The 18,787-nt window shown below is 35.3% G+C and overlaps 2 protein-coding genes across 3 annotated transcripts; one reads left to right on the top strand and one right to left on the bottom strand.

Moving 5' to 3' along the window:
- Positions 1–854: 854 nt before the first annotated feature.
- Positions 855–3,734, bottom strand: LOC125654067 (probable E3 ubiquitin-protein ligase MID2). Its single transcript, XM_056143164.1, has one exon. It carries the CDS (start codon positions 3,632–3,634, stop codon positions 1,637–1,639), a length of 1,998 nt encoding a protein of 665 aa, XP_055999139.1. The 5' UTR covers positions 3,635–3,734; the 3' UTR covers positions 855–1,636.
- A 198-nt stretch (positions 3,735–3,932) lies between these two features.
- Positions 3,933–18,787, top strand: LOC125656208 (ADP-ribosylarginine hydrolase Tri1-like). 2 transcript variants are annotated; one of them, XM_048886806.2, is made up of 9 exons: positions 3,933–4,043; positions 6,267–6,386; positions 6,739–6,888; positions 7,406–7,549; positions 8,387–8,541; positions 10,544–10,697; positions 12,667–12,825; positions 13,717–13,847; positions 16,299–18,787. In XM_048886806.2, exons 1-9 carry the CDS (start codon positions 3,969–3,971, stop codon positions 16,348–16,350), a joined length of 1,140 nt encoding a protein of 379 aa, XP_048742763.1. In that variant the 5' UTR covers positions 3,933–3,968; the 3' UTR covers positions 16,351–18,787. The 2 variants fall into 2 exon arrangements, with proteins under 2 accessions (XP_048742763.1, XP_048742764.1); XM_048886807.2 differs by lacking the exon at positions 6,739–6,888.

The following is an 18,787-nucleotide window of genomic DNA, read 5'->3' as shown; positions in this document are numbered from 1 at the left end:
CCAACCACGTTATGTGTATTGTAGAGGAAGTTCAACTGCTAGTGGTTAGGGTATATAGACACCATTTTAAGGGGGATGGCATTAGCATTAACATAAACTCAAATAAGTGAAGATATCTTCAATCATTTGAAGATGTCATCAATTCATCTGATGTGCGCTACAATCAATTGTAGAGAGCAATTATTCAATTACTGCGCGTATCAATTTAATAAATCTTCGAAATAATTCTTATAATTCAATTGATGCGCTCATCAGATCAATTTTTGATCTCACCAATTGAATTGATGCGCGCAATGATTGAATCGATGAGCACTTTAATTAAATTGGCGAGAGCAATGATTCAACTGCGCAATATCAAATTGAATTGATATCTTCGAATAATTAATCTACCGATAACTCCGTTTACCTGATCAAGATGCAATACTAGTAGTTGAATTATTAAGGATACCTTCAATTCGGCGAGTGTGACCAGTCGAAAGGGGGTGCTTACTCCCCCTAGGCACCTGATCCCACCTCTGGTGTGTCCAGGGGTCCATGTTTGCCCAATTCTCTATTTTGTATTGCTTATAAGAGTTGTGAGATTGATCACTGTTCATTATCTTTATCTTTCATGACTCACTAAATGCCATAGCCAGTTTTCCGGTGAAAATTTTTGAAATAAAATCCAGACCGAGCACGTAGGGGAAAGCCACACTTTTGATAGATTCGGGTGGCTCTATATAGCCAGACTTCTCACTGGGGGGTGGGGGGGGGGGGTCTCACCATACAATACCGGATTGTTCCAAAGATTTTTCTCTCCTTCCTTGCTACTGTAATGTCCATTTATACATGCAACTTATACTGTAATACATAAGAGCTGTCTTTACAATTTTATTTCCCACAACCAGGAACTATCAAATTATGTGAACTCTAAAACAAAACATGGTAATATACTACAAAATTATTTGTAAAAACAAGATGGAACGCAAGTGAATTGTACGTGAAATGTCATGAAAAATTATATATTATTGCGAAACGTCGCGTATGTCCTTTTGGAACGCGTCAATCACGCCCCCTGAGTACGGGTTTATTTTATCATACATTATATAAACCAAAGATAACGTTATGAGTAGAAACACTGTATTGATACAGAAGTACAGTATATATGTTCATAATTTAGATTTCAGTCAATCTCACCCCCGTCGCTAGTCCGAAATATCTGACGTTTTCCTGGCTTTTTCATGATTTTGATATTTACTGGCACGGTAAATAATATCAAAATCATAAAAAAAGCCAGGAAAACGTCAGATATTTCGGACTACTTCCGTCGCGGGATAAGGTGGACGCTGGTAAGATATATAATTGTACATATACGTTTATAAAATCTTTAAAATGATTTACAGTGCAATGCAAGATAGTGTATAATTAATCAACGCCCGAAACAGTACCTAGTTTGTAATTTTCTTGTTGAGAAGTACCAAGAACGTTAATACTTCAGATAAAACATGAAATATACAAAGACGAATCTCGTCTTCTTCCAGTCACATGAGCAATGCGTCCTTGATAACCAAAATGAAAAATATAACAAACCGGAAACTGGAACCAAACATTAGTCAAACTTATTCCTCTCTTGTTTTGTTTTACACCAGTAAGAATTTTATGACACTTTGTAAACACAACATTTACTGTTGAAGTCTAGTACCAACATCTTCTCCCCTGTAGGATGAAGTACAACGTTGTAGGAATACACAATACCAGGTAGATTAATGTCCCTACTCTCGGTCCCTCCATTTCTAATTTGCTTTATTTTGGAATTCATCAAGCAAATCAAAATATTATCTTGTAAGTCAAAAGTTAATCCTTGTGGATAACCACCAGTGACAGAACTCTGAAATATCTCCTTGTTGTTTTGGTCTACAACGACTACTTTTGATTCTCTCATGAAACAATGTTGATCTGATCGTGACGAAGATGACACAAACGGTCTCTTTCCACTTTTACTGTACCGTGAACTGTGATTGATGACGGAAAAGTTAGATGAACAAATCATTCTCTTGGATTCATTAGCGGAGGAGACAGCTGCTGTTCCATAAGAAATGGCCAACATCCGTTCCTTCAGTTGAAAGGTACCGAGTTTGATAAACGTTACACTTCCTGCGACTCTGATCTGGTAATAATCAACATAGTCTTCAAAAGAGACGTAGACTTTATCCATGCAGTCCCCTGATTGACAGAGACCGTACGGAGTGGCCTGACAAGAATGAGTGTGGACACACTCGCCAACAGCATCAGAGATATCATAAACCTTTAGTGACGGAGGGTTCTCTGTTGACATAATGACTTTTGTATCACTAATGAATAGACCATAATAAACTCCTGTGGGCAGATTGATTCGAGATATCTTTTCAAAATTAACTTTCATCCAATCTTTACGGGACATCTCTCTCCTACGTGCAATCTCCGTTTTGTCTGATAACAATGAAACAAATGTGGAAATTTTCTGTAAGGTTTTAGATCGCATTTCAGAAAAACTGACATTCTGAAATGATCCATCGTCACAGATCTGATGAAGGAAATCTGTGTTCTGATGATTGTAATCTTGGACAAAGTCCCAGATATCCAAAGCCCGTAACCGATCAAGATGCTCCAAAATCTGAACACCCATTTTGTGACTTGTGACGAAAATCTGTTTTGTAGATCCATTTTCTCGCACTGTTTGTAGCAGGGTTTTTGCATCTCGTACTGTAGTCGTAAGCCGTTTTATTTCGTCAGAAGCAACCTCAATGTTTCCAACAGAATCTGTGTGTTTCTGTTCAAATCTTTTTAACCACTGCGCATGTGCATTGTCTATCTGCGATTTTATTTCTTCAATTTTCTTTTCAGCATTTGAAATGATTTCCTGTTTTCTGCTGTTTAGTGTGGTTACTTTATCTCTGTATTCCTCCTGCGAATTTTCAAGACTTTCCAGCAGATCCTTAAACACTGTCAGTTTATTTTTAACTCTGTCTTCATCCATCCCTGCTGCAACATCTTCAATCGCTTGTACTTGCTCACACTTTCTATGTTCGATGGCAAAACAGATGCTGCAGCAGAGTTTGTCGTGATCCGTGCAGTATACCTCAAGAAATTTCCCCTTATGTATGGAACAAGGCTCGTCAACTTCTATGTCATTCTTTAACTCCTGTGCATCCGAGAGGCTTAAGATTTTGTGTCCCTGAAGACTGGGAACATACGAATGAATGAATTTGCAATCATCACAGATCGATTCCATGCATGATTTACACCAATGCTTCGCAGTAACGCTTTTGTCATTCCGTTTGCAAAACATGCAGAATTTATGTTCTTCTTTCTTAGGATCTACCGACATGCTCACCATCAGTTTGTTTTGTGGCAAAGCAAGCGCCCACTCCTCGCTTGTAATGTCATTATTTGGAGCTTCGATACGTTTTCTGCACACGGGACATTCGATGGTTTTCAGAGTTTCGTTATCCTTACGCGCTGCCGTACTTGAAATGTACGTTTGAATGCAAGTCTCACAAAACGTATGAAAACATGACAAGTACTTTGGATTTCTCACCTCTTCTAGACATATCGGACAGGGGAATGTGTCATCCACAGGATTAGCACCAGGGGGTCGTGTTAGGGACTCCGCCATTAATTATATTTTGTCTCCAAAGACGGGGCCACTTTACTTTCGGTTCGTGTAAGGGGCGTATGAACTATGGAACTGCGAGTGGAACATGATTAATGAATCATGGATTTCACAATCATGGAGGGAAACGGTATGGACCTCTGGTTTTAGTAATTGTGTATGTGCCTGACTAACAGGCTAAAGTTTACTCGTTCAACCCAGTAGCCTAGTCAGCGTTTCTGCCCCGAAAGTTGGATTTACATTTCAAATATCGAAATAGTTATTGGACGAGATACTACATAAGAATGACCGGAATAAATTTGATTGCACGACGCGATTCTAAACTGCATATTACAAAATGGCAACTCCTGATAGGAGGCCGCGGAATTTAAAATCCACTTCTACACCGAGAAAGTATCATCCATACTCAAAGGTAAAATGAACTCTCCATATTTCCTAAGTCAATGTAAAAAGCTAGAAGAAGAGCTCGAAATGTATCATGTCCACGTGAATATAATTCGCCCCAAAACTTTCAAAACTAGTAGGAATTGTGTTGGTTTTTTTCTTCTTTTTTAAATCTGACAGTATGAATGTTTGTGGACTTTGATTAATCTACAAAATAAAGAAACCAATATTTGAACAACAGACAATATTTAAAGTCCACAAACATTCATACTGTCAGATTAAAAATACCAAAACAAAATTCTACTACTTCAGTACTTGACTCCATAAATGGACTATTTAGATTTACTGGCCTACAATGAAATGTACGTGTATATCATGGACAGTGTTACATTATATAAATAACAAATTACAAAACTTACAAAGAATTTAAACATTGTGACATTTGTGTAATGGAATGCATTGTACTTGTTTTAGATTAATATACTGAAGACTTTATTAAACATGAATGTTGATTGATTATTTTACGTCCCTAGCTCCAAAATACAGTGTACCGTGCAATGTTGATAAAAGGCAGGGTAAAACGAAGTGTGGCGCCATGTCTATGTTTTGACATATGTCACAATATGACTGTGACATAGCTGAATCTTAGGAGTTTGTTTTATACAACAAAATATTTCATGACTTATAAATACAAGCAATGTAAACAAATGGTGATTAAGGAAATGAATATAAATATAAGAAATGAACATCACTTTTTAGCTGTTCTTCGTCAATATGAACGGATTTGGATTTGAGGCAAATTCTCTGTGAATCTCTGTTGGCGCGGGTTTGAATCCCGCTCACGCTGGTAAGTGAGAAAGTTTCCTTGTTTACTTTCGAAAGATTAGTGGTGTTTTCCCAGGTACATGCTATCTGGGTTCTCTTTTCCACCAATAAAACCTGGGTACCACCAGATAACTGAAAAATTGTTGAGTGTGGCAGAAAACATCAATAGAAAAATGTATATGTAATAGAGATATTTATATATACATTCAGTGAAGTTTTTTTTTTAATTCCTCATTTCCTGTTAGACTTCAACAATTTTTTTTTATTCAGCATTTGATACAAAATTTGCTCTTTCAAGACTTTGGCACCATCAAAACAGAAATTTTTACATTTGAAATAATGTTTACACCTGTAACCATGAGGCTACAATCTGATTATGACCTAGAGGCAGTATTCCAGATCACTACTGAAAACAGGTCAGAATAGGAACAAACCTAGAAACGCAGACTTGCAGTTCATTAATGTTTCATTTCATTTATAAATTTGGCTGACTTGAGATTATTTTTAATCTTATTCTAATTTTTAAAAATACACAGAAATAAATCCTCAACTTTTGCATGTATGATGTCAGTGCATGTATGATGTCAGTGCATGTATGATGTCAGAGCAACTTTTATGTTTTATAACGTTACATTGAAAACATTTTACTGAAGCACTTTCATGCTCTCTCCTTCAAATAATAGATCATTTTTGATGAAGAGTCAAATTGAATACAGCTAGACAGTTCAAACATTGAAACAGAACTATTTGGTTTTACAAGGCTGGACATGCCAGTTCCCTACAGAGAGACAACAGTGTGAGGATGTTCAGCAAGATTTATTTACAGAGATGAGGACCCTCGAAATCCTCACTATTTACTCGTAGCATACTCTGGAATCTGACATTAGAGTTTGTGTGGGCTACAGTTCAGTTTTTGTGAATTTCGTTAGTACATCTAACCCTCATTGAAATTCATAACTTTTATGATTATTAAATTTACAAATTATGTACATCCCAACAAATATGTAAACTCGGGCCAGGTCAGTAATATTGATCCTCCATGGCTTCATATGATACCACAGTTACACCAAATCTAACGTATTCTTCCATTTTACTTATATGTTTTACATATATGGAATAATACGAAAAAAAAATTTTATTATATTTTTTATGAAAGAACCTATCTGGTACTTTTTTATTTCCCCATATTAAATTAGAAATTCAGGGACATATAGTTTTTGGTTTGTCTGTAAAAACTTTATCCTTGTCTATGACTTTTGAATGGATGGTGATAGGGCTTTCATATTTCACAATTATATTCCTTTTCACAAGACCTTTCTTTTTGTACCAAATTTTTTGACCTCTTGACCTTGAAGATTTGGCTGTATGTGGACATCATTGTGTCACTAAACTGCCTTGTTTCAGGTATAGATTTTCTTTCTTTCAGCAAATTCGTAAAGGTGTGAATGAAACATTTGACAGAATTTACGCCTGTGTGTATGGACATTGTGCAGGAGATGCAATTGGGTTGCTGACCGAAACACTTTCAAAATCTGAGGCCAGAAAGGTATTCTTTGAAAACTTAAGAATTTTTTCTTACAATCATTCTAATATTAAACAGGTAAATGAAAGATGAGGATTACAGTTAGAAGTACGGTGTATGTGAAAGCTAATTATTGAAGGTGGTGTCTCAAAAGCAGCACACTGACCTTTCCTGACATTGTCCTCTAAACCTTCTGTAGTTATCTAGTGCCTGTAGAGGACAGGGGAGACAACTGGCAGATTGCTAGAATACAGTATGCAGAAATTGATTAGTATTTCAGACATGTAGAAATAAGAGTACAAAGACTGAAGAATTGTCTGTCTTATTGATGCGTACAGGCATTGAACAGAAATAAACCACCAGCTTGCTGTTTCAGAGATACAGGGAAGTATATAAAAGTCTAGAGCTAATTCACAAGAAGATTGTCCCCGACGTACACAGGCGGAAATGGCTGATAGGAGAGTGGACAGATGAATCGGACGTGATGATCCTCATTCTCAGGACAATCGTTTTAAACAAGGGGGAGGTAATTCAATCAGCAGGAGACTGACATGTGTCAATTGGAAAATGCTGAAGTCCCCAGAGGGGAAAAAGATAAAATCAATGAATTCACATTGTTGGAATTTTTTTTTACATTAAAAACTTGCTTGTTTGCTCTTTTTCATTCATCTAGATAAATCTCCCTGACTCTGATTTTTTTTTTCAAACCTACATACAGGTGCATGTTATTAACATATCATTACATGTTTATCACTGTTTATTACCAATTTATAATGAATGATTGTACCATAGTGTCCTTTGTAAAAAATTGTATTTGTTGTTTGTTTTAGAGCTGCATGTATTTAAAGCATGGTTAAAGTAACCATTAAAACTAGATCTTCTTCAAGAAAATAAAACATTTTTCCTATCTACCCAAATTTTAAATGTAAAGTTGGAGCAGGCAAATATAGATATTTAAAGGAGGGCTTAACTTGATATTTATCATGTTTAAGAAATATATTTTTAACTATCTGCATTTTATAATCATGGTAAGACTTTTATAGGTGAATACTTGGTACTTTGCCCGTTGTCTGATGGAATGGGCAGAGCGGGGATTTCCGGAGCTGGACGACGTCTGTGGTAATGGGCTCTGTCCACAAATAAAGGCTGTGATATCTCACCCCCAGTTTTCTGAAGAACCAGAAAAGGTCATCTCTTTATTCTGCTTAATGTTGTAAATCATGGTAGACGAAGGAAGAGCATGTTTATGTGACTACATTATTAACAATCTGACTAAAGTACAGACCTATATTATATATGTAATATAGGTCTTTACTTTAGTCAGATTGACATTATGAATATGATCTATCAGTATGTGTTATTTACCTTGTAAATAGGAATTCTTACTCATCTATAGTGATGAGACGATTGTCGCCGATGATCGATTGTCGGTCATTTAGAGATCTATGATGCTACTAATCAATTACAAAATAAAAATCACTACATCATTGTCCAAAAAACGAAACCAAAAAAAAATGGAAATCACTTCAACTTTTTTCAGATTTTATTTTCTATATGTCACATCCAATAAAAAAAACAACAACATTCAACAGTCAGATAAAGGAGTCTGACTCTGATAACTTTCAGACATTGTGATTATGAATAAATTCCATTACTTGGTATATTGAAATTCTGATTTATTTACCTCTGAACAAAAGAAAGAATTCAAATGCTGTTTCCATGTGTTTATTTTTTTGTCAATTATTGATCGATTACATGTATCTGATTATTTAATATACCGATAATCAATTATGGTTTTTGGTCCGATTGCCCATCACTACTCATCAAGAGTCCTCTTAAAGAGTATCCCAGTGTTTTTCAACAATTATTATTTATCCAAGTTGAAAAAGAAAAAATATAGCATATATCATTTTCAACATTCTAGCTCTAGTTAAATTTCAGTGTCAGGGATTTCCTAATTAAACTGATTAAATGACAAATCAATTTATACTTACCATTAAAATGCCTGACTTATGTATGTTCAGGCCTCAGAGATACTGTGGCGAGATTCTGGGAAACTGAGCGCTACCAACAGTGCCTTGTCAAGGACAGCCATCTTGGGAACTCATCAATACCACACCATAGGGACTGTGATAAAGAACACACTGGACATCTGTAATATAACTCACCCCGACCCGAGGTATGTCATCAAGTAATATAACTCACCCAGACCCGAGGTATATCATCTGTAATATAACTCACCCAGACCCGAGGTATATCATCAAATTATATAACTCACCCCGACCCGAGGTATGTCATCAAGTAATATAACTCACCCAGACCCGAGGTATATCATCTGTAATATAACTCACCCCGACCCGAGGTATGTCATCAAATTATATAACTCACCCAGACCCGAGGTATGTCATCTGTAATATAACTCACCCCGACCCGAGGTATGTCATCAAATTATATAACTCACCCAGACCCGAGGTATGTCATCTGTAATATAACTCACCCCGACCCAAGGTATGTCATCAAGTAATATAACTCACCCAGACCCGAGGTATATCATCTGTAATATAACTCACCCCGACCCAAGGTATGTCATCAAGTAATATAACTCACCCCAACCCGAGGTATGTCATCTGTAATATAACTCACTCAGACCCGAGGTATGTCATCAAGTATTATAATTCACCCCGACCCAAGGTATGTCATCAAGTAATATAATTCACCCCGACCCAAGGTATGTCATCAAGTAATATAATTCACCCCGACCCAAGGTATGTCATCAAGCCTGAGAACATTAGATTCAGGATTAAAAAACCAGCACATGTATCTGTTCATTGTTTTGCAGTACAAATAACGGCTGTTGCTTTTATTAGCCTCCATATTTGTCATAGCTTAGTTTTCTGGACTTTTTTTCCATGCTTTGAATGTGGAGTGTGATTTGCTAATGTATGTTTGCAAATCAAGTTCAAGTTTCATCAAATTTGACTGATTTTTACAAGATTTATCGAGGTTGTTTTTACTACTGGTAAAAGGTACCTTTCCCCTTTGGCAACAAATGGAAATGTCCCCTTCCACAGATAAAAAATCCTCTTCATTTGTAGAAATTTACAAAATCGTGTGAGAATTTTCAAGAAAATCATATTTATATATTCTAAGTCATTTTCTATAATTGTCAGACTTACAATATAAATTAAAATGAGTTATTAATCAATTCATATTCCATGGATGTCCCCCACCACATCCCCTGGAAGCTCATGACTGCATTCTCAAAAATTCCCCTTAAATATGAAATGGGTAGTAACATCTAAATGCTGGATAAAACCCTGTTTATGAGATTTTGTGTTGAATGTAGTTTCTATCTGTCGATCTTTTCACCACTGTTTTAATTCAGGAAAATGAAATTTGGTATGTGGTTATTCAGTGAGTAGATACAGATGAAGTTTCATTTATGTCATGGTTGTCACAAAATGGTAACTGTTTGTCCACTTTGATCAGGACCCATGGACTTGGCACCAGTAGGAGACAAGCATTGTTATGCTATACTTTACAGAATGCTTGCTTATACATCACCCAGTCTTAGATTTCTCAAAAAGAATATCACAAGCTTAATTTTTAGTTTTCTTTTATTTGAGCACGGCACTGAGCGCTAAGCATAGGTCTTGATTTGTGGTACTTCACTTATAGCTGGTAATGTCTCAAAATGAGTGAAAAATTCTCGACGGGACGTAAAATCAATCAACCATGATCTTTATTTGAGCAGTCAAAATTTGAGTGAAATCTCAGACTGAAGTCCAAGTTTCAACCTAAGTCGTTTTTGGTTGTTGAGAAGTCCAGGTCAGGTATGATCATGATGATGTTTGTTATACACTAAATGTTTACTCAATAAACTTAACAGACCAGTGGCATTTCCTCAGTGGTTAGGGAACTTGCTTCATATTCGAGAACTACAAACCAAGAACGGCGTAACAGAACAAGTTCCTGCACATGTACTACTTTCTATATTTGATATTTGGAGAAATGTTTTAGTCTTACAGCTTGGGGCATTCTGTCTGTCTATGTACAACATCATAATACAGTATATTGTGTGTATTTTCTTTATTGAATAGAATCAAGTTTTTGTACATGTATTTCTCTGATGATTTTATATAAACTGTTCTGTCTGTTCTTATCAACTCGACATTTTTCAGATGCCGTGCCTCGTGTGTTGCACTGACGACGACAATCGCCCTACTTCTCCAGAGGAACGACCGACAGGTGAAAAAGAGCGGGAGTTACGACATCGAGGCAGTGGTAGACGAGTCGTTTACCTACGCATCTAGACTCCTGGTAACTTACGAGGAGGTAAATTTCCATATCTGTACAGTAATGTACGCATCTAGACTCCTGGTAACTTACGAGGAGGTAAATTTCCGTATCTGTACAGTAATGTACGCATCTAGACTCCTGGTAACTTACGAGGAGGTAAATTTCCACATCTGTACAGTAATGAAGACATCTAGACTCCTGGTAACTTACGAGGAGGTAAATTTCCATATCTGTACAGTAATGTACGCATCTAGACTCCTGGTAACTTACGAGGAGGTAAATTTCCACATCTGTACAGTAATGAAGGCATCTAGACTCCTGGTAACTTACGAGGAGATAAATTTCCATATCTGTACAGTAATGAAGGCATCTAGACTCCTGGTAACTTACGAGGAGGTAAATTTCCACATCTGTACAGTAATGAAGGCATCTAGACTCCTGGTAACTTACGAGGAGGTAAATTTCCACATCTGTACAGTAATGAAGGCATCTAGACTCCTGGTAACTTACGAGGAGGTAAATTTCCACATCTGTACAGTAATGAAGGCAGTATGGACACATCTGTAGTGAATATTGTTATGATGTGTTCATTTTTATATCCAACAAAGTAAAAGGTACATGTATGAATCGATGAAATTCAAACTGGATTATGTACATTCAAGGCAATGCGGCTGAGGCACAGAAACTTTATGGCCCTAGTCCCATGATCATGCACCAAACTCAGACTTACATGTATGTCTGTAAGATGTGCATTACTTTTGAACTGAAATTTTTAAAGGGGAAGGCAACCCAAAAAATGTTTACATGATAAATGATAGGATTGATTATCTGATAAAGATTTGTCATATTATTCTGTTGATATACGGCCTAAATAAGCTTCAGTACTAATTTCAAAACATTAGAATTGAAATTCCCTCTATCTATAGAGGCTGCCATGATAAGGAACTCTTTTGTTTTCAAGACCACAAAAATCAATACTTTTGAAGTCATGCCGTCTGTTCCGGTTTTGATGAGATTCTAAGATCATCAAAGATGTGCATGTGGTAAATTTCACAAAAAAATAGGTTCATGCCTTCCTGTCAAACAGTTAATTACACCAATGCAAAGGGGAGAAGTGAAAAAAAGTTTTTTCTCTTGAAATTCCTGACCCAACCAAGTCATCTGAAAATAAAAGACTATGTAAACTTTGAATCAATCATTTGCGTAATGACAAGTTGAGGTTCGAGACATTTGTATGAAGAAACGTATATCGTCTGCCTGGTCTGCGACTCAACTGAATCTACACGGCTCCAAACTTAACTGTTCATGACTTGTCAGGTTCGACACTAACGCTAGTTTGGTAGCCCGAGGCTAGTAAATTTTGTCTCAGACTTTTTGAAGATCATTTTTAAGTAGTCCAGAAGACTACTAAAATAATCAGAACCCAGTACGATGAAACAACCATTGAATTTCCTTTCTGTTGTATATCATTGCAAATACAATGGACTAATATTTGATCTGTCTAATTCAAACGTAACCGTGTCACTACTGCACTTAGACCTATACATAATACATGATACTGTGATTCAAGCATATTGTGGATTGATGTGAGAATCAGTAAAATTAGAGGCTAAATGTGGTCATTAAATTTTCATTTATTGGGCTCAAAATTTATTAAAACTGCACAATTTTGCATCTAGATTTAGAAAATTCTCAGGAGGAGGGTCTTTAAGCTAGCCTTTAAGACATTTACTTGTACACGATGTCATTATAGATATCGTTTGCAGTGAATAGTGTCACTATCGAGGTTTTTGCATGAAGAGCCTGTAAATTACTTTGTCAAACTCAAGTTTGAGTTTTAATTCATATATCATTATGCATCACATGTACTCTCAGAGTTACAGCTTTCAATAGTAAATTTATTGATCAACCGTAAAAATTCCTCTCTTACAGGAAATAAGTTTAATGATGTGTACTTTATTTACCATTTTGTAGTCTCACTAATTTCCATAGATTTGCATTCTAGGTGAAAGAGCTAAAGAAAGCAATGCATCCCAGCAATCTAAAGGAACTGAAGTTAGACGAACCAGGAAAGGCGAATTACACGTACAAGACTCTGGGGGCAGGATTCTGGGCTCTACGTCAGAAAAACTTCAGAGAGGCCATACAAGATATTGTATTAGAGGTGCCTATTAAAAGCTTCCTTAATAGAACATTGCTGCAAGATTTATAGTACACAAAAGGTCTGGAATTTTCCTATGTTATGAAACCAACTTAATTTGGCAACACAGATGGAACATCCCCTCACATCTAGTGATATATGATATGTTGACTAATATGGATGTTGATATATGATATGTTGACTTATGGATGTTGATATATGATATATTGACTACGGATGGTGACAAATGATATATAGACTTATGGATAAACTTATGCACCTAAAGTAGCCCCCTGAAAAAAGCTATCACATTGCTGTATCCCCTTCTACTGCATTGTAGTGGTGATGTCTCAATATGAGTGAGATATTCTCACAGGGATGGTAAACATTGTAGTGTTGATGTCTCAATATGAGTGAGATATTCTCACAGGAATGGTAAACATTGTAGTGTTGATGTCTCAATATGTCAATGAGTGAGATATTCTCACAGGGATGGTAAACATTGTAGTGTTGATGTCTCAATATGAGTGAGATATTCTCACAGGGATGATAAACATTGTAGTGTTGATGTCTCAATATGAGTGAGATATTCTCACAGGGATGGTAAACATTGTAGTGTTGAAGTCTCAATATGAGTGAGATATTCTCACAGGGACGGTCAGACATCACTGCAGTGTGATGACAAACATGACAAGGTTTTAATCGTGGCTGGACATTGCTACACAATTCAGACAGTGTCTAGTCTCCACCATATCGCATTTTCCTGCAAGTCCTCTCTAATTGTTGATAATTAAGGATAACTAATTTGATTGACTGTCGACAGTGTGTTGATGTTTGGTTCTCTATATGTCGATAAAGTGTAGCTATAATTTGATTGATTGTCAACATTGTGTTGATGTTTGATGCTGTTTGTAGGGAGGCGATTCGGATGCTAATGCTGCGGTGGGCGGGGCCCTACTGGGCTGTAAGTTAGGACTGAGTGCTATTCCCAGGTCATGGAGGGAGAATCTCGTCCACAAGGAATGGCTGGACACTCTACTTGACAGGTTTATGTTAATTGATTACTAATTGTAGCCGGGTTTATGTTAATTAATTACTAATTATGGCCGGGTTTATGTTAATTAATTACTAATTATAGCCGAGTTTATGTTAATTAATTACTAATTATAGCCAGGTATTTGGTAACTTGCATTAATTGGATCGATTCTGTGAAATCATTGTAGGCAGTTGTGGAGAAGGGTACAAGGAATTTCTCATATTAGTGCATTTAGAGTATTATTGAAATATAGTGAATTTAAAGTAGACCTATACTTGGCCTACGTCACAATCAAATGTAAATGCGGAACCATGCGTCCGTTTTCCGAAATTTTGTATTTTAAAGATGTCGGTTTGATTTTTCCATGACGATATGAATGTCCGATATTGATTCCTTCCAAGACGTTCTTATCAGCTGCGGTCAAATTTTGTATTAAAAAGGGGGGGGGGGGGGCTAAAGAGAATTCAAGCTCTAGAAAAAAATCGGATAGAGAACAGACAACATTTTGGCGGATGACCTCCACTCGGGCGTCCATGAGGTACATTGACGATGCATGTATGCAAAAGTTTTACAATGATCCATGTTCAACATATGGAATTACACAGGCATCAGAAAGTTGGGGAGACGGATGGGAAAGGGGGACCAATTCATATTTCCCCCAGCATCATAATATTATTTCTTTTGTGAGGATCCGGGTTAAAATAGGTCCTCAGTACCCCATACTTATCATAAGAGGTGACTAAATGGGACGGTCCTTCGGATGAGACCGCAAAAACCGAGACCCCGTGTCACAGCAGGTGTGGCACGCTAAAAATCCCTACTCAAAGGCCGTCGGCGTGGAGCATAGGCCTAAGTTTTGTAGCCCTTCACCGGCAATGGTGACGTCTCCATATGAGTAAATCATTCTCGAGCGTAATAATTGCTAATTCAAAACTATGCAGCTGTTGAATCCAAATTATCATGAACAAATATATGGTAAGCTTTTGTAAAAATAAAACTATCAAAATTCGGTTTGTTACTTTCGTTTTACATTCACTTTGTGAATAGCCTCTTCTAGAATGATTTTTTCCCCAGATGAAATGTAAATCTAATCGCAAACCACATGTATCATATTATACTTATAGTTTAACATCGTTCAAATTATTATCCAAGGTTGTAAATAATTATTCAAGCTTGTAAATATACTCAAATTTCACATGTCGTATGAAAATATGATAATGTATTATGTAAGATTTTTTTGGGCGGGTGTGGGGGTGTACTTGTTGTAGAGCTTATTTATAGCTTTTAAAATGATCCGTCAACATGATTTTCTTATGCAAATCCTTTTTCGGAGATAATAATCTGTAATTAGAAACGATTTATTTAAGGTTTAGTCCATATAAATTGGGGGGAAAGACCAATATTGACATCAAATGGCATTTTCAACAGTATTTCTTTTAATATGTTTGGGCTCACAAAGTGTACATTTTGAAAATAGTTATTCAAATTTATTAAAATAAATGATTACATATCATTAAATAATGGGTATATAGTCTATGTTGCTTATTACAGCCCATTTGTTTGGAAAAATAATAATTATTAAGAAAAATAAGAAGGAGGAATACATTTTCATTAATGCTGATTATATATATGTGGATGGGGTACTTACTTTTGAGAAACAATAACAATGAAAATAGCATGTTAACATATATATATATTTTTCAATGTTTGTCTATTACTGGAATATATATCTATCATATTTTGGCAATTTTTTCATGATTGAGTCCATTTAAGGCAGAGTATAGGTCTACCTTAATTTGAATATGTGTGGTGGTCAATATTACAATATGTTTGATGGTCAATATTATGATATAATTCCAATGTTATTTATTACAAGTGTTTTGATTGGACAAAAATAAAGCTGAACAAGAGTTTACACATCAATAAATCCAAAAACGCGATGTATTCATACACGCCTGAAAACAAATAACATAGTGCGGGGAAACTATTCAAATTTTTGCTATTGTTAATGAAGTGAATGAATTGGAATTATAAGAATCAAACATTCTTTTTGAAGAATTTATCGATGTGTAAACTCCGGCCATTTTACTCACAAACTTAACATAAAAGTGCTTCGCACTTTTATTAAGTTTGTGAGTAAAATGTCCGGAGTTTACACATCGATAAATTCTTCAAAAGGAATGTTTAATCCTATAATGTTTGATGGTCAATATTACGATATGTTTGATGGTCAATATTATGATATGTTTGATGGTCAATATTACGATATGTTTGATGGTCGATATTATCATATGTTTGATGGTCAATACTATGATATGTTTGATGGTCAATATTATGTGTTTAATGGTCAATATTATGATATGTTTGGTGATCAATATTATGATATGTTTGATGGTCAATACGATATGTTTGATGGTCAATATTACGATATGTTTGATGGTCAGTATTATGTATTTTGTAGATATTTCGACATCCATGAAGGGCGACATGTGAAGAAAGAAACGACCCTGTGATAGCTTGATGTGATATGATACATTGATAGTTCATTTTACAATATATCAAATATATGGAGTGCAATTTATAAACCTTGAAAGCATGCATTTTTCTCCACCTGTTTTGTTCATATATATGTAAACCTTATTAATTTCAAGATTATTTTTTCACATATAGAACTTTGTATTATCAGCATATACCTGTAGATTTGAAATCTCAAATTCAGAGTGTAAAGTGTTTATGATTATGAGCTTATTTTTTTATGCATTCCCAACAACTGTTTTACGTTTATTGCGCTATGGTTGTTATTCTGTTGTTATGTGGATTATTATATCTGTGATAGGTATGTGGTTACCTGTAATTCAGTTACTCTGTACAAGGTTTTACGAATAGGATTATGCTGAGTCCATGGAAATGTTATTTTTGTCATATCAAAAACGTCAACTATTATTTCAGAAATGGCGTGACATTTTTTGTGTCATAGATTGGAAACTGTTTGTTTCTAAATTCTGCACAACATGGCTTGTTGAATTTGTTTACAGGTACAGCGTGAATTGCAGTGAGCACAAATAATTAATAATTGAATGATGATGAAATTTTATTGTTATTGGATAAGGCCAATTTAACTTAATTAGTAGATTATCATCCAGGGTCACAAAAAAATATGGGTCGGGTGGGAGGATTTTATTTTTTAATTTTTATTTCTCGAGAGAAAAAAAATAATGACAAAAGGCACCACACAAAGTGTTAATCAAGTTAACATTCAAAGAATCCTTGGTAGAAGATATAAAACCAACATTCTGTGACTTTAATCATTCACTCATGTCGCTGGGAAGCAAATTTGTTTGAAATCGTAATTTTTGCGAAAATAAAAAAAACCCAGGGTTGGTCCTTTTTTGAGGGGCGGACGGGAATGATAATCTATCAATTAATTTTAACTGGCCTAATGATGGGCATAGAAAATCTGAAATCTGTATTGTTTTAAAGTTTTATTAAGTGTTTTGATTTGTAATAGTTCTGCTTTTTAACGTTCAAACACTGAACCATAGAAAGGTATCGGGTGGCTCTTTTCATGACTATCTTCCTTAAAACTACCAATGGGAAAACAATATCTGTAATGTTATCCTTGGCCTTGTAATCGTCTAAGTATTGAGCTTACTGGTTTAATGTGTGAGGCTGGTTATCTGTTTGAATCCTGAAGGAGTTTGAATTTTTTTTCAGGTGACTTTCTGCTATAATGATATCTTTTTCACTAAATAAGGTTAACTTTAAAGTTTTCAATTGCAAAGTATAATTATACATTTGTATTTTGCAGTCTCCATCCATAAAAACTTTCTATTGTGTATTATACGTCCTTTAATAGATTAAAGACGGAAAATATACCGCAGTGACAACAACATTTTTCCAGAGCACTATAGGTAATCCTCGTCATTTTTCAGCTGATGAAGAGCAAAGCACGCGATTGGATTGTGTAATCATTGGAGTGACCTTGTTGTAGGGACTCGAGCTTCACTCGCTATTATTATCCGGCAGTTTTGATATAGCGCATTGTATAATTTTTAAAAATTACTTTAAAGTGCGTGATAAAATGATTGACAATTAATTTTTGGAAAACAATCGATGATTAAAAAGATAAAATTGCCGTTTGTTAATATGTATTGAATTTGTACTGTATACATGTATTATATATACAGATCGTTTACATAAATTGGCTATTGGTATTTTGCAGAACGGAACCAATTGTGGGGTACCTTAAGGGGGAATCGACTGTAGAAAGTAGAGGGTTTTAAAATGAAATACCGGACTTTTAAGACCAATAGCCCATAAATTGAAGAAAAAAATATAAAAAGAAGATTGATTTATAAAATGTCCATATGAGCTTTCCAAAAAAATTGAGATTTAAGATTTTAATAAGGTCCATTGGTAAGTCATTCCATAGGGTTGTGGCCGTGTCAAAATGCCTATGGCTGTAAGTTTTTGTACAAACATGTGGCTTCACTATTGTATTATAAGTGTCCTTTAAGTGCACAGTCTGGATTGGCTGAGACACTTTGATAGGTCCTTTAGATATAGCTAGACCACTGAGTACTTTATAAGTATACAAGAGAATCTTTATTATCTTAGTCATTAAATATTTTATGAAAGGACCACTGAACTTTTATTGTCATTGTAATAGGGTATAAATGTTTGTGTTTTGAACTGGTTTAGTTGTGTTGTCAAATCGAACCATCTAATTTCTTGCCTCATTTGTAAAAAAAGAAAATTGATTTAGACTAGTGGGTTGTGTGTGCATTGCGAATTAATGCGTTTTTATCTTGCTGTTATAAATATACATGGAAAGTATTTTGTCAATGATATTATATATGCTGTGTTGTAAGTGAGCAAAACTCCTTATTGAATTGTTAAATCGAAGTAAAATATTTGTTATCAGGAAAGTAGTAAAGAGATTCATTCTTA

The sequence above is a fragment of the Ostrea edulis genome, chromosome 7 (assembly GCF_947568905.1).
Source record: "Ostrea edulis chromosome 7, xbOstEdul1.1, whole genome shotgun sequence".
NCBI classification, from domain to species: Eukaryota; Metazoa; Mollusca; class Bivalvia; order Ostreida; family Ostreidae; genus Ostrea; species Ostrea edulis.
Note: the sequence above shows the minus strand (reverse complement) of the source record. Positions and strands in the feature narration are given on the sequence as shown.

Coding starts and splice junctions, on each gene's coding strand:
- LOC125654067 (XM_056143164.1), bottom strand. CDS start 3,634: ATGGCGGAGTCCCTAACACGACCCCCTGGTGCTAATCCTGTGGATGAC.
- LOC125656208 (XM_048886806.2), top strand. CDS start 3,969: ATGGCAACTCCTGATAGGAGGCCGCGGAATTTAAAATCCACTTCTACA. Junction 4,044..6,266: donor AGTATCATCCATACTCAAAG/GTAAAATGAACT, acceptor TCTTTCTTTCAG/CAAATTCGTAAAGGTGTGAA. Junction 6,889..7,405: donor TCGTTTTAAACAAGGGGGAG/GTAATTCAATCA, acceptor AGACTTTTATAG/GTGAATACTTGGTACTTTGC.